This window comes from Sturnus vulgaris, chromosome Z, assembly GCF_052056855.1.
Source record: "Sturnus vulgaris isolate bStuVul1 chromosome Z, bStuVul1.hap1, whole genome shotgun sequence".
Classification (NCBI taxonomy): Eukaryota; Metazoa; Chordata; class Aves; order Passeriformes; family Sturnidae; genus Sturnus; species Sturnus vulgaris.
Genome location: NC_142283.1, coordinates 22602938 through 22630377, shown reverse-complemented (window position 1 = coordinate 22630377; position 27440 = coordinate 22602938). Strand labels below are relative to the sequence as shown.

The window sequence follows — 27440 nt, the reverse complement described above, 5'->3', positions numbered from 1 at the left end:
CTTTCTTGCATAGCATAACATCCCTGCTCTCACACTTTCAAAGGCAGTGTGCCAACACACACTGTGGCCAAGCTGAAACATTATTATGACTAAAGCCCACTCTTGCAACCCTGTTAACAGTGGTCTAAAATGAGAGCCTTTGAGCTCTTCTGGACTGCAGCAGCTGTAAGCAGCAACCTCTTTCTGAGCGGGACCTCTCACAGCACATGAACTCTCAAGTTTGCTGTACTCAGAAGACTGCTGAACAAAAAGGGATCATGGGCCAATGCTCCCCTCCTTGAAGCTCATCTCTTTGCACAATGAAGAAATGCAAAAGCACCCAGAGTATTTCATTGCCTTTGAGTGCAATTTTTCACAGCTACCTTGCACTGATTCTGAGTGCATAAACATACATACACGCTACAGCAAATTCTGGGAGGAATGCTCCTCTCTTAGATGTTCGAGTATCTTGGATATCAAAGTAAATTAGGCCTGTAAGTAAGGTTAAATGCTGTTAAGTGCTATTCCTATGTTGAATTGTTAAGTTTAAAGTATAAGTTAAGGTGTAAGCTAAGGTTAAATAATTTTGAGTGCTGATAAGCTTTCAGGCTGTATTCCTTTTTATTCTTGCCCCCACTGTCCTTTTGCCACTTGTCACACACACCTAGCCCTAGACAGCTGTCAGTTCATTTCTGTTTTGACTAGATTTTGTTGGGTTTTTTCCCTTTTTCCTTGGTGTACTAGTGAGTAGCACAGTGAATCTTGCAAAGAACTTTGTTGTGCTGTTGCTTAGTATTAAATCAGGTTTTTACTGATACCCTCGCTGACGATTTTTTAAGCAATCTCAAACACTCATTTGTAACAGCTGACTTCCGATACACAGGAACCACCTCATGTTCGCAAGTCCTGGTCCTCATGGGGGACTTCAATCACTCTGGTATCTCTTGGAGTGACAAGACAGCAAGGCATCAGCAATCCAGTAAGTTATCCTTGATAGTAATTTCCTTCTCCAAGTGACAGACCAGCTAAAAAGGAGATGTGCCATGCTGGAGGTTGTTCTCACCAACAAGGAGAGTCTCGTAGGGAATGTGGAGCTCAAGGGCAGCCTTGGCTGCAGTGCTCATGAAAAGCAGGAGTTTGAGATCCTGAAGGCAGTGAAAAAGGAGCAAAAGAAAGCTCACTACCCTGAATTTCAGCAGATGCAACTTGGCCACTTCAGGGATCTGCTTGGCAGAGTACCATTAGATAAAGTTCTGCAGGGAAACAGGGCCCTAAGAAAGCTGGTTAATATTCAAGTATGAATTCCTCCAAGTCCAGGAGCAATACCTTCCTACAAAGTCAAGCAAATACCATGAGAAAGCCTGCATGGATGAAGAGTGAACTCCTGGATGAATCCAAAGATAAAAGAACAAGCATACAGAGAAGGGAAGCCAGGACATGTAGGCTGGGAGGTATAAAGAGAAATAGTCTGATCAGCCAGACATCAGCTTAAGAAAGCTGAAGCCCTGATAGGATTAATTGTGGCCAGGGATGTCAAGGGCAACAAGAAGAGCTTCTATAAGTAAGTTGGTGACAAAAGGAAAACTCGGAAAAAAACTCTCCGGAAAGAAACAGGAGACCTGGGATATGGAGAAAGCTGAGGCAAAAAATTACCTTTTTGTAATTACTTTTTTGCCTCGTCTTCTCTGGCATGTATTCCAGTCACATCACTCCTGCCACAGAAGACAAGGGCAGGGACTGGCAAAATGAAGGACTACTCTCTATAGGTCAGATCTATCTGGATACCTGCAAAGCATTTGACACTGTAACACAGGCTATCCTTGTCTCTGAACTGGAGAGACACTGATTTGACAGATGAAACAAGTGGATAAGGAATTGGCTGAGTTGTCACACCGTAAGCTGTGGTCAACAACTCCATGTTCAAGTGGAGACCAGTTCCTGAAGGGTCGTACTGGGTAACACCTTGGCTGGAGTCATGGAGAGTGAGATCAAGAGCCTGCCAATGACATCTGGCTGCGTGGTGCTGTCGACATGCTGGAGGGAGGGGCTGCCACAGGGGGACTTGGACAGGCTTGGGAGGTGGGCCTATGTGAATATGAACTTCAACAAAGAAAAGTGCAAGAACCTGAACCTGGGTAAGGGCAACCCCAAGGACAAATACAGGCTGGGCAGAGAAAGGAGGGCAACCCTGAGAAGGACTGATGCATGCTGGTGGATGAGAGGCAGGACATGACCCCAAAATGTGCACTTACAGCCCAGAAAGCCAAATGTGTCCTGAGCTGCATCCAGAACAGTGTGGCCAGTAGAGAAAGGGAGGGGATTCTTATATCTCTGCTATGCACTGGTGCAACCTGTAGGGCAGCATCCAGTTCTGGGGTCCCCAAGATAAGAAGGACATGCCCTCATCAAGTCCATGAAGACATTCAGGCAGTGCTCCTCCTATGAATGCAATCTGAGAGTTGGCACTGTTCAGCCTGGAGAAGTGAAGGCTTCAGGGAGACATTACAGCATCTTCCAGTACTCAAAGGGAGCCTGCAAGAAAGCTATGGAGGGACTTTTTACAAGGACATGTAGTGACAGGACAAGGACTAGTGGTTTTATACTGATAGACAGTAAGTTTAACTTAAATGTTCAGGAGACATTCTTCAGTGCAAAAGTGGCAAGACACTGAAACACACTGCCTAGAAAAGCTGTGGATGTGTAATTTCCGGAAGTGTCCAAGGCAAAGTTGGATGGAGCTTTGAGCAACCTGGTGCCGCAGCCTGTGGCAAGCAGGTCAGAATTGATTATTTTTAAGGTCCTTTCCAACCCAAACCATTCTATGATTGAACAAGTTACCATTAGAAAAAATAAACACATCCTGTGTTAATATCAGACATGAAATCAAAATTCAGTTTGTTCTTCAAGTAATTACCATTTTTATATTTTGGTTTACTTTTCTTAAAATGTTTGGGGGCAATCTTCTTATTTAAGGAGGAATAAAAAATTTATTTGATTTTAAAAGTTGTTATGCCACTGTTGAAAATTTTATAATAATCCTAAGTCTATTCTGCCTAGCGGACATGAAAGCCCAGTGTCAAAAACTTAACAGTCACCCTAAGCTGACATCAACACTCATGCCTGAAAAATATAGCAAATGCTTCTTTTATCTGAAGAACCTGAGTTTCAAAAGTTAGATTTAGAAAGCTCAAACCCTACACTTGAGGGTCTGGAGTATGCCCACTAAGAAGCAACAAACCTGGTGAAGAGTCCAGAGCACAGACCCTATGAGGAGCAGCTGACAGACCTGAGGGTGTTCAGAAAATGAGGTTGAGGGGAGAGCTTCTCACTCTACAAACCCCTGAAAAGAGGGTGTAGCCAGATGGGGGTTGGCCTCTTCTCCCAAGGAACAAGGACTAGGACAATAGGAAAAACCTCATGTTGTGCTACAGGAAAGTTTAGACTGGATATTGGGAACATTTGCTTCACCAGAAGGGCTCTCAAGCATTGCAACAAACTGCCCAGGGAAGTGATTGAGTCACTATTTCCAGAGGTATGTTAAAAGCCTTGTAGATGTGGTGCTTAGGGACATGATTTAATGGTGGATTTGGCAGTGCTGGGTTAACAGCTGGACTTGATGACCTTAAGGATTCTCCAACCTAAGTGATTCCGGGGGTCTGCTTTATTGATAAAGCACCTTATTCCTCTCTGAGAAGCGAGATTGATTTCTCATTTGCTGTATTAACACTTATACTTACTGTTAAACTGTAAGTATTGTGCAACATTTTTACGACCAATTCAAAGAGTAACCTAATTGATTAGCATGCATGAGAAGCAGCTGTCTTACACAAATTCAAAACTAATTGTTTTCTAGAATCTCTATAGCTGGAATAAACAAAGATCTGAGTGCTTCGCCCTTTTTCATGGTGAATTTATTAATTCAATAATAGCAACTTTCATATTTATATACATCTTGTAATTTCTTTAGCTTTCTGGCATAACCTTTAACACCTCCGACAAAGCCTTATTAACAGTGTAAGCACCATAAAAATGATGGCATTATCTCTAAGCTACTTTATTATTTTATGACACATTTCAAAGAGATCAGAAAAGCAAGGAAGCATTGAAAACCCATGTTATTGCAACCTATTGACTTTTCTGTATTTCATAAACACACCTATTTCCTGGAAACTTCACTCTGCCATGGTATACTTATACTGTGAAGGTATTATGCTACAAAAAGATACAGCTCATCTTTCTTTTAAGGATAGCTGACAAAGAGGACGATTCCCAAGACATGATCATGACAATTAGAAATTCAAAAAAGGTCATTCCCATGAACAGTATTTCCATAAGGACAAACTATATTTTGTACAATACACAACAGTTGCAGTTCTTAATGACTATGATTGAGAAAAGCTGTAACTTGAAAGCAAGATGGTTTATGGTTTATCACAGCTGTTTCTGTACCTAAAAAGCACACATACCTTTTCCTAAATGTGTATTTATACTCATGTATCTAGCAGTTCCTGTAAGACTCTTGTGTTCCCGATATGGTATGTGCTTCTTTGTTTCTGGATCTACGTATTCCTTTGCCAAACCAAAGTCTATAATGTGAATAATTTGTTGAGTTTTGTTTCCAGGTCGTCCTATTAAGAAGTTCTCAGGTTTTACATCTCTGTATATCAAGTTCTTTGAATGGACATACTCCATACGAGAAATCTTCAATCAAAGAAAAGAAAAATAGACAAGGGAGTTTGGTTTAAGCTTCAGATTGCCACATTAAAATATGTTAGAATCTAAATATCTTATATTGGCTTTATAAGTAGAAGAGACCACCCCTCCTAATATCCTAAGACCAATTGTTCTTAACAACGTATCTCCCAGTTAAAGTCAATAAAAATTGTACACTTTTCCAAAGCAGATACACCAATTGGCACATTGGAAACTTTCACACTGGACATTAGTCATGAATCTTGTACATAACAGAAGTTTCCATCTCTCAAAGCAGCCAGCACAAATATGTTTTGTGTAGATTAAAAGTAAAACCAGAAATTACATCATCAAGCAGTAGGCAACAAAATTTGATGTAGATCTATTACATATTAAAGATATACATGAGAGAAGCACTAAATGTTCATCACTATGCATATAAAGTACCTTTTAGCTGGACTGCTTTCTATCAAGATCTCCATATTCAGAAAGGAACAGGAAGTATTAAATACAGCTGATCTTTGGACTTGTGAGGATTTGAGCATTTAAAAAAAGAACTTGGTCATTCTGGCTGTAAATAAGTTCAATGTGTCTCTATGTCTGTAGTTGGAAGCCTGTTACACAATTACAGTCATGTTTTAAACACCTATTTTTAACCATCACAGGTAAAAGTATCACTATTATGGAAGTGGAAGTCTGGTAGACATGCATAGCCTCAATTGTCCTTCCTTCCACTTCCACCCACCTTTAAGTCAGAACCAAATAAGGAAATCTTCAAAAAAGAGAATAATTCTTCATTAATAATTGTGTGTTATAATTTCTGGAAGGATTTGGGTAATCTTTAATTTGTTTGTTTCCTTTCTTATAAGAATGCCCAGGTAATAGATATTTATATTATTTAGGAGTCCCATAATACAACTGGTTGTGTGGGCTAAAATTACTTTCCTTTCTTTAAGATTTTCTTCTTTGAAAGAGTATGTTGAACTAAAATTTATGATTTAGGTTGTGATGAAAACCCAGAAGCCACAAGTAATTACATTCATGAACTGACTCGAAAAACTGGAACAAAGTAAATGAAAGTAATGTAAGAGTATTTCTGCTTCAACTGTATCACAGACATTTCAAATACCACCAACACCAATTTAAAACATGAGAAGTGCAAATCTCCTAAGTAAGCATTTAATCCACTGAAGACTGGTTTAATTATTCTAGTGAACACTCAAATTAACATCTATTCTACTTACCAACTGTATGGCTATCATAAGAACGGTTTTAAGAGAAAATGTCCTACCACACAAGTCAAATAAATCTTCCAGACTAGGTCCAAGTAGTTCTAGCACCATAGCATTATATTTGCCACATGGGCCAAAATAATAAACCTGAGGTATTCCATCTGTAAAATAAAATTACAAAGTAATGATAAGAGGTTAAATAAGATTAACAAGTATAGCAATAAAATTCCCACCCAATTTTGAGTTGATCTTAAGTTAAAAAGACATTTTTCACATAAAAGCAAAAATAAACCTCATGAAAACTACAGGTAAAAGACACAACAGAAATACTGAAGATAACAACAAAATATTTAATGAAATTATTATTTACTATTTAATGACTATAATTAATCATAAAACATTTAATGAAAAATTATTACAAATATGTAATTAAACTAATATATATTTGACTTGGGAAAGATATCAAGACTTTTATAAACAATTAAAACTAGAACCTCTCTATTAAGTTTTGTAATCACAAACTGAAACAGGGTTTTTAAATGCTATGAAGAAAGGCTTAAGCAAGATCTTGTACAAAACAATACACTTAAATTAAACTTTTTAAATTAAGGCTATTCCTACCTTTAGGAATAAAGCTACCTTATTATCTAGAGAAAAAACTTTTAAAAATCAAAGAGAGATTAATTAACCCAAGAGTTTAATGATGCATTCAGTCTGGACTTCATAGTTTTAAATGAACACCTGCCTTAGGAAGACAGGCAATCCAGAAGTTTTCATATATAAATAGTTAAAGCCTTATGATCCAATTTTACTTCCTCCTTTTTGTGCAACAGGCACTGCCTGTCTATTTAATTAAAAATAACTGGATATCAGTGTTTCTACTCATCTTGTACTTTTTCACATGCACAGGACACCCTCCTCATTCAGCAGAATTTTGTTTATTTAAGGAAGCTAGTTATTCCAGATTTTTGGTTTTCTCATTCTTCAGTACATATCCTCTGTTTCATTTATTCCAAATATTTAATACTCTGAAAATGTGTTCTTTTTATGAGAGCTTTTTCTACATTGTCCAATGTTACCATACTGCACTACACAGAAGGACCAAACCTATTTTCAGAACACCTTAATGAAACACTGGATTTCACCTTCATTCTCTATAGGTCAACTGTAATTCTAACTCTGAGTGTCTTGTGAAGTACATAAAGCCTTCAATTTTTCGTACCTTACTGTAGGGGCACATTGAGGGCACAAATTTGTAATTGTATTCACTACAGTTTTGGGAAAAAAGAAAATTAAAAATACTGTTTTAGCAAAATTAACATCAAACGAATGCACCATTTTTAAGAGGTTTTTCACTAACCCCTTTCCCTACAAGTCAAAATATTTAAAGAATAAACCCAAAAATCCCGTTCAACTGTTCAGTTTTCAGAAGACTTGAGCTACAATTTGTTTTTTGATATGTATCATCACACCCATCTCTAATATACTTAAAATGCATAATCATACCTACTTCAGAATGACTCCACAGGAGTAGCTTAATGCCATTAATGAAGCAGCATTGACCCTATTACACCCTGTATCAGAATATGGTACGAGATAGTGTTTTTCAATTTAAAAATATCATCCTGAATTACCAGATGGATACCTAAAACACTTGATTTTCTGATTAGATGAGAATTACAAAACGTCCCAAAATTGTGTTTAACATGTAATAACTTCTGCAATGCATATGAAGCATCCTGTCTAAAATTACCTATGTTGATAAAATAATTTGATAATAACAGTTCAAAGTACTAGAAGTTAGGGGCTTTGGTTCTTAATCAAACACTCTTAGCCGTTCTGCTTAAAAGCAATAAGCAAGTATCATTCTGCTACTAAAATTCCTTCTTCCCATCTCTAAATCTTCAGAAGTCAGAAAGCAACATACTACTAATAAAAACGTATATGAGGCTTTCTCTCCCAGAGAGATAAATGTAAGCTCTCTTACATAAACCTTTAAGAGATATTGTTCAAGTTAAAAACAAAGAAACTCTGATTTTTAGAAATTTAAGAAACTCCTGTTGTGTTGACAAGATATTCCAATACTTATTACCAATTAAGAGGATGCATTTTATTTCCATTTTGAATTACTCTAGCTCAAATGACTGAAGAACAAAAGAAGGAAATACTTGAGTTTTTAAGATTCATCCCAGTTATCTTGCTGTGAATTTAAAGAAGTCATTTGTCTTAGGTTTCTTGGTTAATAATTAATTTGATTACCATTCAATCCTTTCTAGTACCTTGACAGATCTTCTCCCCATCCTCAAAAATCCCTTTTAAAAAGTAGTACCCCTCCCCAATTACAAGCAGAACTCAATGCTTGTCACACAAACGTCACTAGAAGTTACATATAACTTCCTTCTCTTCCATTGAAGAAACTTGCTTATGGCCAAAAAAGTAGATTCACATACTCCCACTGAGTTACTTTAACATTAAACACCTTCCCTTTCTAGGTTTAAAACTCTGAAAATAGAATGCTCTTTTTAGGTACAAGTCATATTTGCGTATCCCTAGATATTTATACTTGTTGACAAATAAAATGCTTTCATTTGAATGGGCTCAATCGACTAAAGCAATCTACAACACTTAGGTGACCACCCTGTCATAAATCTATTTTATGCCAGTATTTTATGTAAATCTATTTTAAGCCAGTATGATTTTAATTCAATTTTACTCTTGAAGAAGATCACAGAAGTCTTGACTTGGAAATTTGAACATCACTTGTATGCCTATTTCTTCTATAAAAGTTAACTTTCATTATCCACCTAAAACATTACTGCTGTACACCTCTGGTCTCCAAAATCAAGTCCAAGCACTTCAAAAGTACTTGATTGTCCACTGGGAAGGGAGACGGGGGACAAGCAGAGCCACCAAACCAGTTATTTAGATTTATTATGGATTATACTGTTTAATTTTCACTCGATGTCCAGAAAGCTTTTAAACCTGACAGATCTGACTTCCTCTACAATGACGAAAGGATAAAAATATTAGAATAAAGAAAACATTACTAGTAGATTAAACTGTATCTGCCAAACCTCTTTAAAATAAAGAAAATACTAAACGATTTCTGCTTAGGGATCATTATCCATCTTGTTCATTGTCTTTTTCAAGAACTTCATCACTAAACCTGATTTAAGCTTGAGACTGCTGTTAACTCCAGTTATCTAGAGGAATATATATGACTAGCACAAATACACGCTTATATCTTAAGGAAAAAATCCATCTATTTGCTTTGACACAGATATTACATCATAGCTTGTATGTGTGTGGTCTCATTCAGGAAAAAAAATAACTTGATAAACAGGCAGCAGAGACAGCCAAAGGAATATGTAACCCACAGGTCAATAGCAATACCATTGGCATTTAACCTCATCCATTACTGACTTAATTTTGTGCTGTATCTCCATACAATACAGTCTGAATTTGTAAAGCTATTAAGCTAGTAAGTAGCTTTCCAGTGTTTTTCAGCTTCTTGTAGTATCAATTTCCTTTTAGAGCTTTCTCTAAACCGGTCAAGAAAAAGACTGATGGTATCTGCGTTATATCCTATTGCTTAGAGTCTGTTAAATCAGATACATAAATGCCAGTAAAATACTCAAGACTGCTCTTGCAGATCCTGGTGTCGTGTATTCAGCTTCCTACACCCCACTGCCTATTATCTGAAGTGTTAATTTCCCTATGTGGCAATTCATTGAACACAAGCCATATCCTTTAAACTAGTTGTAAGATTTGCAGTAACAGTTGTCTTTCACAGCACATTCATACCGGTTCTCTTGTCAAGGATACAAATCAACAAACTGCCACAAACACAAGTATTCCCTAGTTAGTCTACTGAATCTGGTTTGAATCCTCTCAAAGGAAGTGATTATAAAACTCAGGATAATGTGCCCTGACTTAAACCAAAGCAGCATACACAGAAGGTCACACAGTCTCTGGAAACACAGCTTAATGCTACAGAAATCATGATCAGCCACAAACTACAAAACTCTAAACGTAGAATGAGACACTCTATCACCACAACACCTAGACTACATTTGGAACATGTTTGCAAAAAGAAGAAACAGTAATAAAATTGTATCTATTTCAAAGGAAAAAAAATCTTCTTTAGTTATTTACACTACTAAAACAGAATTAGAGATGTATTTTATTGTAATCATTATCAAATCAAATTTCCATTTATCTAACATTCACTTTATTCAGGGAACTGTATTATCAAGCTTCCTTTCACAATTACAGCTATCTATTGTATGTCTCACAACACCCACAATCTCTGAAATCTGTGTGATGTAACAATACAAAACCAATATACATTCTTGCATACAACCAGGCTTCCTATGGCCAGTAACTTCTGTTTCTCAGAAGCATTATCATGTAACTCTATTATGCAGCTGCCATTCTTAGCAGATCTCTTGCACTTATTTTAAGGGGAAAAACTGCTTTAAATTCTGAAACTCCTGTACATGTCCTTAAGCTAAATCCTAGAAAAGAATTGGCATAAAACAAGAAAAACTTCAAGGGACATGTTTATAATTTTTGTTGGACTACACTTAAAAAATAAATTAGGTATTATCATTTTTTCACATAAAACTAAGTATTAGCATATTCACATTAATAACTGAGCACCTCAACCTTCCTATTAAAGGAAGCATATCAGCAAAAACTCAAAACCGAGGCAGTTCTCCCCAAACAATTCACAACACAACTGCAGCAGAAGTCAGTACACAAATTAAGAGCGCTTATGAACAGATTCCTCATCTGTCAAGAGATTTGATATTTGATTCAGTTTAAGTGCTCTAATACTACATTCTTAAATTAAGTTTAGAGCTTTATTTTCTAAGATCACCTGCATATTTGGATTTTTATACTTAATAGTGATTACCAAGCACTTCAACTAACTGCTTATTGTTTATTCCCCAGCATAATAATGCCTGCCACTCAAAACAGAATGGAAGTAATAAAGCAGGACAGCACGACTAAAAAAATCCAAAAGGAACAGCCGTCAGTTTAAGAGCAAATTCACAGCACTTACCTAGAAGCTCGGAGCAATATTTACATGAAGTTACTAATAAAACTCACTTTGCATTTATACTGAATGATGGCTAGCAAGATGTATAGAAAGGATATGAAGTAAGACAAGGAGACGTATCTGTAAGAACTGATAAAATGTTACTTAGATATGTAAACTATGACTACCCTGAACTGACTTACTTGCTAACTCTGTAATTTACAGCCAGACATTGTCCTCAATATACATTGTCTTTCATCATTAGAAACCTAACACTCTTGTTTTAGAAATTAATACTTGAAAATCTGAAGCTTCAGTAAATTATTGGTGCTTTGACTAAGTAGTGGGAACATTCAATTAATATAGCTGTACATGTCACATTCAAGTATTCTCATAAATCTTTTCAAACTCACTTTCAAAAATCTTCATGTTTATCCTGTAATAGCAGCCAGACACCAATCCCAAAATATTTTGAAAAACACAGAATAAGATAAGTTATTTTAAATTGTTTCTAGAAGATCCAAGAACAGAAATAATCACCTGACAAACCAGCTGTAGTGGTTTGTTTCTAGCACTATTCTAGCACTACATTCAAGGAAACTTGCTATATCAATCTAGTAAAGTGCATTGCAGCCTACCAACTGAGAAAGAAATTAAGAAATTATTATACTGAAATTTTTGTCTTGAGAAGAGTTACAGCACAACACAGATGCTGATACACCACAAGGAAATCATGCTGGGCTGCCTCTTCTCCCAGAGGCTAAAGTGGAAGGCAAGATGGCTATGGCTCAGATGGGATGACCTAGGGATGATATCTCTAGCAATCTGAGATCTCACTGCCTTCTCCCAGTGGGTCACAGTGACAGTGAAAGTAACCTGTCATTATCTTAAATACAAAAGATAGCTTGTCTTTCACTGGCAAAATCTGCTGCACGGATTCCATATGCTGAACAGAGTTGCACAAAAAAACCTAACAGCTGTGACTGAACATTCAGATCTCACACACACCAGCCAAAAGTTGGCCTGAACTGAAGTTAAATGAGGGAAACACATTTTCTCACCTTAAATATTTGTGTGTTTACCTAGAGGAAAAAGCACTAAACACTGAAGTACTGAACCTCATTCTTGGCCTTCAGCCCATCAAACTCATTTCCAACACAAAAAAGAAAACTATAAACAGCAATGTCTGACCTACTAGCCCATATTAAACTCTTTATAAGGTACCTCATAACAAAGAAGTGTTCTTCCCTTAAGGCACTCTGCCACCCTCAAAATCAGAAATTCAAAGTATTTCAAACTCACTTTGCTACATTCCCAAACCAAAATATAATTATCCATCTTGCAAATCCTGACATGCTCTAAATGCTAAAATAAATATTCTACTGAGCTTAACTTGAAAATGGTGAGTAGGCTCCCCTTACTGTAAGGTAATATTTCTTTATCTTCCAAAACCACATTATGCCCACGTTTAAATCTTTCTGAATCACTAATCCAACAATAATTATGTCTTTACAGCTGTCCAAGTACTATGATTCCATTGTCTCAAAGGCAGGTTCACACAATCCAAAACCAAAAGTTGCATTTTTAGATAGCAATACAGAAAACATCATATGAATGCTGGTACCAAATCACAATGTTTCAGGTACAGAATGCAACACTTAGCACTCATTTCACAATGGCCATGACCTTCATGAATATAATATCTTTTGCCACAGTAGGCAAATATATCCTATACATTGACTGGTCAACATTAGTCACTCTGTAAGAAAAGTGTCAGGCTTCCATTTTTCAAGTGGAAGTGTTAACTAGATTTCAGCTAAAAGAAGAGATGTACAAAAGTTAAGAAAAATAAAAACTCATTTACAATACCGAGCATCTGCCTTGTCTGAAATAATAATACAGCAGTTTCACCAGTAGGATAATTCACTGCTGAACAGATCTGTGACCTCAAAAATTACCTCAAATGAAAAAGGTAACATCTAGTAATAGATACCCCGCACTGCTATAATCAACAATAGTTCTAAGTAACTCTGTTCTAACAGCAGCATTACAAACGAGTTCTACTAGGTCACTTAAATCAGCAGGAGCTGCTTGCCATTCTTTTGCTCCACTTGTCAGGTTAGTACAAAAGAATTCATATTCACATGCAAAGGCTCCCAGTCATTATGATAATGACCAATATATTAAGAGAGGTTAGAAAAAACAGACAATGAAAGAGACTATGAAATCTGAATAGATTTTACACTCTTCAACACATAAAAACACGTAACTTCTTTCATTTACAGAGTCCTTTTTGCAAAAGGAAAATACTGTAAATACCTGTCAGTTAAATTACAGCACAGTGCATGAAATACACCTACACCTTACCTTCTAATCATGCAAAGAAAGGCTGATAGCATAAAAGATTAATTCAAAAATCAATAAAAAGAATAAAACTGTTTTCTATTAATTCTAAAAGCCTTCGTGCAATTTCGGGTAAGAATTCAGCAATCATTGTATTTGGAGTACTGCACTTAGGATAGTATAGCAGTTTTTCTTGTAACTCATACTGGCATATTAAGAAAATACACATTAAACAAAATTTATAAAAAGCAAAAATATTCTAAATTCCATCCATATTTTCCTCATTCAATTGACTGGAAACTTCTGCATTCTGACTAATGATCTCAAAATTCCTGAGGAAAACACCCTCATAGTTGCTGAATGACAAAATTATCAGAGAAAAGTAAAACCAATTTTCATTAAAATCTCTATATGCATATAGAACCTAAATGAAAGCTAAATAATGATGAGACTAAAACAAGCCACATCATTAAATTAATTTTAAAAGCTGCTTTCAATAAATTTGAGGCTCATTTCCTTAAAAAACTAAAAACATTTCAAAAAGCCCAAAAGCACTGAAAGTATTTGCTTTTTAAGAAAGATTCTTCACGTTATTTTCCTGACAAACACCTACATATTACTGCACATTCAAAGACATTTCAAAGAGCATATTGAAGAGTAAAGTTACAGTTAAGCCTTCTTTATTAGCAGATCCTCTCCAAAGGAATACAGTTTTGAAATGTTAATTCTTATTCATGCAAGACAAAACCACTTTTTGTTAAACAGAAAGAATTAATACTGTCAGCTCCAAAGTCCTGTGTATAAAAACTGCACATCTATCATATTTCATGCCTATTTTCTCCTTGTTCTCTCAGTAAGCAGAACTATAAAAGAACTCTCTGATCTTTTTTCAGTCAAGAATGCCTTCCATCTTCATGGCATTCAAGACACAAAACATTTTGCATGACTTAGCACAGAGATTAATAATACAAATATATATTTTTAAAAAAACCCAAGCTACAAGGTCATTAAAAAAACAAGAAAAAGGGATATTATAAAAAACAAACAGATTTAGTATACAAATACTCGCTGCAGATAAGGAAATACCAAGAAAACATACAATTTCAAAATGCTACTCTTTTCATCAACAACAGATCAGAGGAAGTATAAAGATGCTCTGTTTAAAAGGGTTTGAAAATAAAATAATCTGCAATCACAATAATATTTTCTTTATTTGCTTTCAGGAGAATATTGCCAGAAAATAACCTAATGTTATTCTAGAAATATTCATTCACATGTTAATGCCTCTCCCTCCTCCTCCTCCTGCCACCTCCAAGTCAAATGGGATTTCACAAGGCCAACAGGAATTTTATCTCTTAAGCTTCAGGTTATTTCACACCAAGTGCAAGTCAATTTGTAGCATAAACTGTCGAATTTGTAGTTCTTATTCGCGAAAATCATGGGATTTTTATAGAAAATAACGGTTCTGCTTACAAGACTGGGAAGGAGTACTGGGAGTACAATCCTCTTTTCATCAATTGCTTCTGAAACCATAGTTCAGTAACCACTTGCTATTAATATACAAGTATACATGTGAATGTGAGGAGAACAAGTGGAAATGCAATTTAGTACAACTAAATACAAAATATGCAGTCCACACAGTTATAAAGCTATCATCCAAATTACTACAAGTTTGTGCGAATAAACAAAAGCAGCTATGGAAAAGATTACTTCACTGTAAGAAAGCCTCCAAATGTGGATTTTTAAAAGTTTAAAAGATGGAAAGCTTCAGCCAACTGAAACTCCTAGTATGGTGCATAATTGTATATCAGAGAAACCTTCTATCTTCATAATTACTATATTTCAAATTTCTCCCAGCAGTGGCAGCTATTTTTATATCTCCTAGGACAGACTCTTCTGCAACTTGCATACTGAAGATCACTCCCTTCAATCTATTCTCCCTCTGATCAAAGTACCACCACTGCCCACAAAGCAATACTGTCTATATGGACACACTTGGTGGGTTTTTTTGCTATCTCCTGTTTTACATAGGAGGTTTACATACTTGCTTCCTGAATTCATCACTTGGTGGATCAACTTTCCAATGCTATGTTTTCAACTGTTCATGAGATAAAATTACTTAAATCCATGCTTGACAGTAAACATGCATGTCACAAAAAAATTAGAAAACTAAAACCAACTGTCACTGATTACATGAGAATAGAAACTACATAATACTGGAAATTTTTTTCTGAAAATGAGAGGCCATGTAACTTCACCAGCTTGAGGGCCCAACTCCTAAAAATACAGAGAAAGAGATTTCTGCCAGAAGATAAGGAATCGGGAATCTTTTTTTAAATTTCTTTGTAGATAGGAACAAGAAAATTACTTTCTTCATTATAAGCCTTTGCCACAAAACCCACTAAAATAAGCCCCAAGTAGAGTGCCTGAGAAAGTCTCACACAAAGGAGCTTTCAAGGTTCTGTGCTGGGAGAGGCTTTTACTTTTGAATAAAAGCATGTTATTGCAAAAACAAAAGAGGTTTATAACAAAGTTCTTCATAAATAATGATGATGCTTAGTAAGTCACCAGCTCTATCTTTGCATTTTCACCTCATCTTCATGCCAAGAATCAGAGGTGACTCTCCCTTTCAGTACTTCAACAAGGCATCAGAGAAAGAGATAAAAGTTATTGCTGCCAGCAAACAGGCTAAAGAAGATTGAATGATATCTGAAGCAAAGCAGAATATTAGTTGACTTGACTATGTTCTTACACTAAACGCGGCTCCTAGTCTTATTCAGTAAATAAAAACATATTCAGTAACTAAAACATAGTTACACCCACTAAGACATTTTCCCAAGAAATACTCCTGTAAGTGTTCCTACCTCTGAGAAGAACTGCCTAATTTCTGCAGTCTGAACTAGAAATTACAGCTTTATTCTTACCTCCACTACAAAGCTCCTTTGCAATTTTAGGTAGTTACACCTCTACATCCACAGATAGATAATGCATCTAACTTGTGAGCTGTCATGCCCCATTAGTTAAGCACTTAAGATCTCAGCTTTCTACTCATCAGCTATTTCACAATGCTAGTGTATGGTATGTTGACAATTTATAACTACTTACAATAAAACATCCATACACCATACTCTGATTACCTTCTCCAAACAGCAAGCATATAGATTTCAAATTTTAACTGCCTATCTGCAACTTCATTTTCCATCTAGGAAAAGAAACTGACAATGTTGTGTTTTGCCAAAAGAAGTCTCTAAAAATTCCTAGTTGCAAAGCACTCATAGTATAGCAACAAAAAAGTCTATATTAACTGAACATATTAAAAACTTTGTTTCACCAGATATAGTCTCTAAAAAAGTAATATAGTCTCTAAAACAGTAGCATGAAATTTTGAAAGCTACCTGAGAAACACTATCCAGTCAGTGGAGTAATGAGCATATCATCCCAAATTTTAAGGAAAAAGGTGAAAATAGTAATTAAAAAGTATTAAAATTTATCATAATACACACACATTCAAGGTAACAAAATCAAAGTTGCATGGGCATGTCCATTGTGTATTTCATTTTGGAGATAACTTTTCATACTAAACAGGATTTTATTCTAGTTTAAGCAAAACTAAAATCACTGTTACAAATTCCAGGCTGCCTTTGCTAAAATGCCCCTGAACACACGTGTAGAAAAACACTGTTACTAGTACACTCATAAAATAAACTTCTACATTAGTAAAGAAATTGGGAAAAATAGTTAATTACATTACCTATTCTAGAAATAATTTCAAGGAAAGGATGTCAAAAGACTTCTTTTTCCTAAGTTATAGCTGATTTAGAGAATATCTGTACTCACTTTACTAGGGTAAGAACCTTCAAATCTTCCTAATTGACTATATGTGATTTTGTGAAAGGCAAAAAGTATGTAAGATGTTTTAGGTATCGCTCACCTACCAGAACAAAAGATGACAATTGGATCATTCAGGCAACGACTGTAAGAGTACTTCTGGGTGTAAAAGCACCAAGGGGAGTGACGTGAAAAAATTCAAATATTAAACTGCATTAAGCTTCATTAAACTTTTCCTACAGGTATTTAAGAGATTCAAAACTAGTAAGCAGCAATATACACTGCATCAACAAAAGTGAAGTAAAGTAAAACTAAATCTGAAGCTATTTAAACATCACATCAACTTTAATTCAAAATATGTGATTAGTACATTAGCAGTTTGGAGAGCTACAGTATTTTTTCAAAGAGTTGTACTGAGAATAGTCTAAGATTACTTAGTTTAAGGTATACCTGTATGCAGACAAATACTGTCATAGGTAGGATTTATTAAATAGTCAGGACTTCATACATACACTTTATAGAATAGAAAAAAAAAGTTAGAATACTGGAATTTATACATTAGTCAACTAACTCCTGGGGCTTTTTTGTGCTTTAAGTAGTTAGGAACACTTTATTAAATAGATTTACACCTCTAAACCAGAAAACTTCAGCCAAAAATTGACCTTGGATTACATCACAGTAAAATGCATTACACTGCTTTTTACCTCCAGATCCTAGCTGCTTGTAGAATCTGTATTCCAAATGTAGCTGTGGTGCTCTCGACTTCATTGGCTCCTGATTTAAAAACAAAAACAACATTTAAAACAAAGCCTAAAAACTAATACACTAACCTAATACCAGCCAAACTAAGCCTTACTGCTTCCAAGCCACACAGAAAGTTTGAAAGTTTCTTCTGAAATTAGGAAATGGCAATTAAGAAACTGAGAAAACTAAAACCTCCCTCAAGTGAGACCACTGCTTATAGAGATATTTACAACTTGTATTGCCTCCACTAGAGCAGAGTTCAACTGGCAAACCAAATAACAGACACATGATGGAAGAGCTAAAAAAATAGTATGTTTCTCCAAAGCATGTGGATGATATGTCCCACGTTTCTCAGGAAGTGGCATTAAGCTGCAGCCTAACAGATTGAAAAGAACCTCCAAATACCTAATACTCCACAGACCTTTAAAAGAATGAAGTCTCATCCTAGGATCTTCACAAAAAATACTAAATCCTTCCACCAAATAGTAACTGCTTAGTAGAAATCAAGTAATGCCATTCCAAACTATAAATCTAAAACAAGCAAAAAAAAGCCCCAGAATAAGTTTGTAGTTTACGCATATTAATGAAATCTTATTTTTGTGTTCAACATGTCGGTGGGTCAGGGTCTTGCAGAATGAAATGAAGTGACATGAGATTAAGCAGAGGAACACACATGCAGCCTAAATGGAAACCCAAACTTCTTGAGTATCTCCCTTTGTAAAGAAAAGATTCTTTAGCATCAGATTCTTGAAATAATTTCCTACGGCATCCTTTAGAAGATAAGCTTTTTTTCTTGAGATATGCAACATAATCTTAAGACTAAGCTCCACGCAGAGAGGTTTAGGTTGGACATCAGGAGGAATTTCTTCATAGAAAGGGTGCTTAGACATTGGAATGGACTGCCCAGTGAGGTGGTGGAGTCACCATCCCCAGAGGCGTTTAAGGAAAGACTGGCCATGGCACTGAGTGACATGCTGACACAGTGGTCTTCAGTCAGAGGTTGTGTTCAATGCTCTCTGAGGTCTATTCCAGTCTAATCAATTCTGTGATCTTCCAACACATCACTGATAATTTGGAAATTAATTCTGTTACTACTAGAATTGCAGCACATAGTAACTGTTAATACAGTTATCAGCAATAAAAACTGATACTGTTGACAGTCTCTGACAGTGAACACTAATGCATTTGACCTTGCCAGGATGCCTAAAAGTAAAGGACTAATGTAACAGTTTCTGAAAAAAAACAAGTAGGATTTACTGTATGTTTTTTACTCTCTAGAGCAATCAGCATAACCAAACATTGTATTCTTTGAAAGAATGTGAGAAGTGTGCAAGAATTCTCTAAAATGAGCAAGGGTTTATTATTTAAAAAATTAATTACTAAGCAAGACCACCAAAGGTCTTGTTAGTTTATGAGAAGGACATATTAAATTTATGGTAAAGTACTGAAGAAAGATATTCCCTAAAAAAACACTTAGTGTAAACATGAGTCAAAGCAAATCAGATCAACTATCAACCTTTAGTACTCAGCTTTCAGAGGTATAAGGAAACCCACTATGAAGTATATGAAATATTCTAACATTTTAGGAAACAACAAAAATTTAGCAATTAGTTTGCTTGTAGTATACAAGTCTGTTAGTTACAAAATACAACACACTCTACATAATGCCTAATTAAAACTTATGATTCTGTCAGCTAAGAAGAAAATATTTTAGTCCACAAAATTCTGCATGTCTGCTGCTTACAATAACACAAAACATAGCTTATAGGAAGTTTAAGTTTGTTCAGTTAAACAGTTTTGTCTCAACTGATGGTAATCTACAACTTAACCTCTCATGGTTGTAACATGGTCCCATTAGAAGAATGAAAAACAGCTTGTATGTATTAAATTTACAGGACTAGAGTAAAAAAAAAAAAAAAAATAGGTAAAAGAAATAGCTTCCACTTTCTGACATACACACACCCTCTTTTTCATGAATGCTGCTTGTCCCAGCCATCAGCAGAAAACACTCCTGAAAAATCTCCAGAAAGCAATATTCTTAAACAGTCAAACACATCTACTAAACTACTACACAGAGCCAAAGACTGAAGCTAAACCTCGTTCAGCAAAGAGACAATTAAATACTTTTACCCCCTCCAGTAAAAGTGAAAAAAAAAGGGCAATATGTACTTGTAGTTCATTCATTGAATGACAGCCTTTAGGAATTGACACATTTTTGTAAGAAGGCTCAGATATCTTCCTGGCATTCCAAACATGCAAAGGGAACACATCATCTTGTTCAACAAAAGATTGTAAAAAGGCAAGCACAATAACCTCTTTGCATACAATTATTTTATTTCTCACATCCCACTCCCATATCGTTAGTATGCAATATTGTTAGTATGCATCCCGTATTATTAGACTGCACTAACTACACATAAATGAGAAAGGACAGAAAAAGATAAGTCAAGACAAAAGAATGTTAAATGTAATCTTTCATCATAACGTAAGAGTGAAGAATACACTACTGTATCTACAAGTCTAAAAAGAAAATTCAGTAATAAATAAAGACATGGCAAATCATAGTTCCTTAGTTTCACTAGTGTTTCAGTATATTTCACCATCTAAAAATGAGCCTGAGAATACATAACTGTTCTAACATCATGTTAATGCCAGAGTGGCTTGAAGCCAACTTCTACTCTGGCCAAAAGAAACTAGTACATCTTCTTTACTTAAATAAGCCCAAGTCTTCACTGAAGCATCCTGAATCATTCTGGGATCTTTAAAGCTCTGTATACAACCCTCCTTACACTGCTTTTACATTCACATCTAATTATTTCAAAGCTCCATTATTAAAACAGACAAATTATTTTCCCTGCAAAAGATCACTTCTCTCGAAATGAGGAACATGAGGTCTTGTTGCCATCAAAGAACTAATGTGCATCTTATTGAGCCCCAGTTACCTGAGTGACAGAAACAACCACTCCTTAGTTTACCAGAGAGGTTTTTACCCCCTTTTTCCTCTGTGGCATGCTTATACATTCAAACAAAACAAAAAAAGACACCTGAAATGTGAAAGTTTCAAGTTTATTATGAATTCTTTTTACAATTATTTTTGTCCCACATGGAATACATGGAATAAAATACTCTTCAATTTTCAAGTTACTTCCTGTTAAAAAGGGGCTTTGAAAAGGCAGTTTATTTGAACTGTAAGGTTTGAAATGTACAAGAAGTCTAATAATCCAAAGCCCAATATAAACATTTTGTTATTACATACTTTTCATGGTTTCAGTAATTCAGTGAGAACTCCTCTCACTTTATGTTCTGTGTCTGCTTTACACATTTGTATGAAATGGCAAACAGAAGTCATTTTCATGAAAAAATTCTTTAAGAGGTAGGCCCTTGTTATGGGAAAAGATCAGTCTACTAAACAGACTTGCACTAGATTTGGATTTACTACACATTCTAGAGGGATTCTGAAAAGGTGTGACACTAAACCATGGTTATTCCTTAAAAACAAAAAAACAGAGAGAAAAAACATTACAACCTTGAACCGAAGCACAACTTTCTTTCCACACACACCCCTCACTAATAATTTTAGGAATTCAGATCTTAAGACTGAACTAGTGAATCAGTGTATTAAAGATTACAGTTTAAAACGCAGTGTTGATTACTTTGTAACTTCCTATCTTTCACCCAAAGAAACATTGATGCATTTCCAGAAGCAGTTCCATAGAGGACTAAGCATAAGTATGTTTTGTCTCAAATATTCTAACTATTATGACAAGAAAAGTGTGATTGAAACAAAGGGTCCCATGGAAATGGAATAGCACTGCTCTGAGCCAGCTTCCTGCTCCTGCTCAGTCCCCCCCTAAGCTGACTTCCCAGAGAAAGGTTCCAAGTGCTGCCTGTGGATGTGCAAACAAAACAGCATGAAAATCTTGTTTACAAAAGAGACAGCACCAGGCTAACGAGAAAAGGAAGCACATCAGGCCTCCTCCTTCACTTTTTTCTTATCTTTCCCTTTGTTTCACTATTCCAACTCTGGACATCCACGCAGGAGGACCAATGGCAGAAATCGACAGATGAAGAACTTCTTTGTTCTCTCTCTTTTCCACCGTAGTTTCTCTCATCCCTTGCTTTGCCTGGGCAAAGCACGGCGGCCATATTTTTTACCTCTACTATACAAAATGAAGGGCTTGTTAGCCAACACTTTTTGAGTCTAATAGTGAGGGTTTCCAGAGTTATAGCAACTGTACAATAAAGTACAAGAACTCCCTAGTGTGTGGCCTGGTGGCTTCCTTTAGACCTGTAAGAATTTACAACAAATATCACACTCCTACCAATGGCATCACAGACAGGAATCATGAGGCTAAGAGGGACTGAACAGCTCTTAAGCTATTTTTAACTGGGATGGGCTCAGATATCTCCATCTCTGACGGTACAGGATGGATCAGGCACAGGGAGGAGCAGGACATGACAGCGCAGGAAATGTCAAGCATGGATCCCTTTCCCATTATGGGAAAGTATGACTTATGCTCATCTTCAAATGTGGAGTACTGTGTGTCAGGCTGATGAAAACACAAAAAGATAAAAATATTAATGACTCCTTACTAAAATGTCTAGATAGAGAGCAAAAAGAGAGAGACATTTCTATAAAATTTGGTTTTTTTGGTCTCTTTACAAAAATGTTCATACAGAGAGCAAGATGACACAGACTTCTTTTTACTAAAATGTTTAGATAGCAAGAGAAATAAATTACTAAAAAATTTCGTTGCAAAACATTTGCAAAAACGTTTGAAGGTCTTGGTTGAATCCTTATAAAAACATCCACAAAATTTAGGTGACCACTTAATAGAGATGTTTGGATATGGAGAAAGATAAAAGAGCAAAATTGGAATCTTTGCTGGGTATATAAAGAGACCTTAACCAATTACTATACCTTGAGCTCTGCAAGGCTACAGAGCAGGAGAAAATACTGAGAGACATGTTGGGTACCACAGCAGGGATACGAAGCTGGCCTTGAGAGTACAGAGACTTACCCAAGGGCTCAGATAGGGAACTAATATGGGAAATTAAGAGGCGAGATTAGCTGCTAGATTTTTAGAAACAAAGACAATGACTCACCCAGTAAAGGAATCAAAAGCAGTGAGGGATGAGGATAAGGAAAAGGCAAGGAGTGTTGGGCAAGGAGACAAAGGCAGCTGAAGAAGAGCCAGAGAAGTAGCTGTAGCAAAGATGAAAGTGTAGGCAGCAGTTGCTGTAGAAGGAAGCTGCAGGAGAGGAGCCTAAGGGATACTGAGAATCTGAGGTTTTCACACAGGCAAATGATCCTTATAGTCCTGGTCCCACATCCAGTGGGCTGCCAACTGGTCAAAGGGTAGAGGTTTCCTGGAGAGCAGGCCTCAGGAGACAGAGCTGCTTGCTGCTGAGAGCAATCAGGAAAAGAGGCTGAGGGCAGAGGAGCTGTTTGCTGTTGAGCACAGTCATATTGGCAGGCTTCAGGCACAGCTTCAGGCTGTGTATGAGAGAATCTTTAATGAGGAATTGCAGGATGCAGAATCTGGATTCTAGACCATTAGTTAAAACTGGAACCAGAGATGATGGACAGGGTCAGCAAACTGCTACAAAATAGTGCTGTATACTGTAACCAAAATATCAAAGTTACTGCAGGGTAGGTTAAATGAGGAGAAGGAAGATGCTATATTTATGCTCATCTCAAATATGGAGGTTGGACTAATCCAAGTGGAAGCTGTTAGTCTAGGCAGAGGCAAAAGCACACGGTTTTAAAGCAGTGGTTCAGGTATTTACCCAAGCCCAGTTCCACCCAGTGAGACAATAGCAGCCACTTTACTGCTCCAGTGGTACAGGGATGGGCCACAGGAAACTGAATCAATTGTATCCTTCACAAAAGGAAAGACAGAGATCAAATTAAACTTAAGCACTACCCAAGACAATCAGTTTCAGCAGAATTTTTCACTATTGGAGCAGTGACATAAGAAGGCTGTCAGCAGCTATTTGTGGATAGCTACCAATGCCCATGTTAAAGAGCATTGTGGTCACACCAGTGGATAGTACCTTCTTTTCAACCATTGGCTTAGGACAAGGCGTTCTCCCTTTTTCTTTTCCTACAAGAACCCTGGCAAAGCAATGACTGATCCTAAAATCAGGCATTTTGACTGCATGTTGCTGTTGTTTTATAATCTGTACCTAGCACTACTGACTCCAGATGTTTCAGCAATTTGTTCTTTTACCTTCATCCTGTTAAACAAGAACTATTGTAGTAAGACTCCAACTTAGCTTGGGAGCTATTACAAGAATCTGTAGAGAATATGGAGGCCTAACAGCCAAGGGCTTTGCATTACCACACCCTGCTTCACACGGGAAGGAATTAAGATTCTTTCAGTTGCCTGTAAATTTGCTTGCTCTGATGTTTGCCACTTGTAACACTTGACATGAAGACCTCCCCTGAAACAGGATTCATACTTGGTATTACAACTTTGAATAGACGTACTTGTATTTGCTACAATTGTAACAGGACCAACACCCTGAATATTTTTCAGTGTAGTACCCGATGGCAGGAATTAGCCTGCCACAAATAATTATCCTAAATCTTACTGACACTTATAATTGAAGAATGACAAAATATACAGCCCCTTTGGGGTTGGCTTGGAGGAGTTCAAACGAAAAATCTTATTCCTAACAGTAGAATACCATGGTGGAAAGATGGAAATGGAAATGCAGTGTCTGTCCTAACAATATTTAATTAACAACCTCTCAGAGATGAATGTACCTTTAGCATACTCATTATTGAACAAGCATTACGTGGGATGCTCAGCCTCACTGAAGGGGAGTGCTCTGTCACCATCCACAATGCTACAATTTCAACTGAAGAGGCCTGAGCAAAGATGAAGGAAGCAGCTAACCAGATTGCTGAACAATTCCAAACACTGCAACCGAAGAACTAGTTCAATGAATCAAGCCTTGGACGCCAGATTTCTTCTGTTTCTACATCATGGGGTGAGAAAAGTGACACAAATGGGGATTGTAATGCTGGTGGGATTTCTGGTTTTAATGATGAGCATAGACCTTATTTGCAACTATAATTAGCTGTGTACTGTCTTCTGTTTCCTCCCTCTTCTAGCCCTCTCTCTAATACCTAGGGATCACCACAGCCAAAGATGAGCCATATGCCCAACCAATAGTAAAGAATGTCTGAGCCAGTGGTGGTGTGGAGGACCTTGCATAACCATGTTTTGTCTCAAAAATTGTGACTGCTCTGGCAGAAAAACTGTGAATGAAAGAGAGGATCTTGCTGAGACCCTGAAGTGCAGTGCTGAGCCAACTCCCTGCTCCACCTGGAAACTTGTGCTCACTTCCCTACCCTGCACTCAACTCCCTGAAGGAGGGCATCAAACAGCACAAAAATATCTCATTCATGTAAGAGGCTGTACCAGGTTAACTATGAAAGGAAGCAGACTGGGCTCCCCTGCTCTCTTTTTCCTCTCTTTCACTGTGTCACAATTTCAGCTCTGGACCAGCCACACAGTGAGACCGAGGCAGGATCTAAGGACTGATGACATTCTTTGTTCTCTTCCTTTCTGCTTTTATTTCTCTTCTCCCTCTGTCTGGGCAAAGCAAGGCTATCACTTTCTATTCTATACTCTATAATGAAGTTTATTGCAGGAGTGGGGAGTTGTAGAAATGTTGTGATTTGTGAGCCAGCACGTTTGCGTAGTGTGTTGAGGGAACTGAGAGTTTATTAAAGTGTACTGTAAAAATTACAGGCTTGCTGCCCAGCACCTGTGGAAGTCTTCAGATGTGAGGGCTTGTTAGCCAACACTTTTTAAAAATAAATAGTGGACTGGTTGCCAGCCACAAGGTAATCACACAAAAAAAGAGATCCCTAAAGCACGTCTAGTGTCTTTGTTGAATCCTGATGGGAATTTATAATGAACATCATGGCCCCTACTGTTGGGTCATGACATGCTCAAGCAGAAATTCCTTTAGCTAGTCTTTTGGCAGTGGTTAGGCATCTACAGAGGAGGTAAGTTTGAGCAGCAGAGAAATAAGTGAAAGGGAAAAATAATAAAGAAGGAAAAGTTGAATAGTGAATAGGAGGTTTAAGTCAAGTACGGGGTCATGTAATAAAAGTAGTACATCTAACAATAAGAAGAAGTGAGCAGGAAAGGTAGATCTTTTACACATCAAATAACTATTGCTAAAGAACTACCTGATTGCAAGGAATCAGTTTGTATACTAGAAAACCAGCAGAAATATACAAATACCACTACACAGCACCAAACCGGTAAAAGCCCAGTTCATTAGAGTTTCATTATAGCTCTTAAAAAAGTCTATTCTGACCTCTCAAACTGGAGTATGTCCCCCAACAGAACAGGTTATAATGAACTAAGATTAAGAGGAAGATTCTAGAACAGGTAGCTGTTCCACCAAAATAAATATGCAATTACTTATATACACTATACTTTAAAATGCATATGTTGTACAACCCTCAGACCTCACAAAGAAAAATTGTTTAAGTTATTTTTTTACACAAGTCCTGAAGCTGCCCTAAGCACCATATCAGGAATGTGCTAATATAATTTTGTCCACAAGGGAAATATTAATTAAAAATAAACAGTTTGAGTCAAAAAAGTACTTGTAAAAAACACTTACTTTTAACATCAGAAATATTCCTGAAAGCTGCTGTATGAACACAGCCATTCATTGCACTTGAGAGAAACCCACACAGTCCTCCTGCGCTAGAGTATATGGTTATCACTGATACACAAAACATCTGGCACAGGAGATGTCTTGCTGTTCATGAGACAACAGTAAGTAAACAATGGAATGCTACCATGAGGAATGCAAATACAATTTTAGGATACTGCAGGAGAGATTACAACAACTACATCTGCCAGGGGTAGTTACTTACACTATAAAACAAACTTAATTCAAGTATCCCCATTCAGGAAGGCTAAACTTGAACTACAACAGGTACAAAACAGAGAGGAAGTTAAGAGTGTCTCATTTATAATAACAAAACAAGGGCTAAGCATAGGCCTAATAAGTGCTCTGAAAGCACAAAAATAAAAGTGACAGAGAAAGCAAAAGCTTGCATTTAAAAAGGAAAAGGATGATATGCCACTGTACCTGTAACTGTTAGAAAATAGCTTTGTCACTGTCTCAAATAGGAGAACAGCAGAAAAAAAAATGCAAAATCCAAATAAATCCTACAGTTTGATGCAGCTGCTTTTAGCAGACTGAACCTTGTGACTCAAATCCCTTCCAGTTTGGAAATAAGGATGTGTCTGAAATACATACTGAAACAAAAAAAAGGGAAAACCATATTAAAAGAATCCACTAGTTCTACCTGATAATAAATGTATTTTTATCTTACTATGATGATGCAAGCTCCAGGGTTGATTTTCATTATGATTCTTTCAACTGTTTTTCATTGCAAAGACATTATAGCTTTTCATGCCACTAATGTAAGAGGACAAATGGAAAAGTCCACTACATATTCAGAGTTCTTTCAACACTAGAAATAAATTACAGATATATTTAAATACATTGGTTTTTTTAGTGACTTCAAACTA

General features: G+C 36.5%; 1 protein-coding gene across 17 annotated transcripts in view; it reads right to left on the bottom strand.

Moving 5' to 3' along the window:
* CSNK1G3 (casein kinase 1 gamma 3) overlaps window positions 1–27440 on the bottom strand; it is a 73851-nt gene that overhangs the window by 24728 nt on the left and 21683 nt on the right. For 15 of the 17 annotated variants that reach the window (XR_015799546.1, XR_015799547.1, XR_015799548.1 and 12 more), the window contains 3 exons: window positions 17823–17892; window positions 5916–6064; window positions 4446–4680 (listed from right to left, as the gene is read on the bottom strand). Coding sequence is in view for 14 of the 17 variants with exons in the window: in XM_088156671.1 (XP_088012797.1) it covers window positions 4446–4680; window positions 5916–6064; window positions 17823–17892 (454 nt within the window). In the remaining 3 variants the exon portion in view is untranslated. The remainder of the gene's footprint in view (window positions 1–4445; window positions 4681–5915; window positions 6065–17822; window positions 17893–27440) is intronic. The other 2 variants (XM_088156683.1, XM_088156684.1) reach the window with 1 other exon arrangement.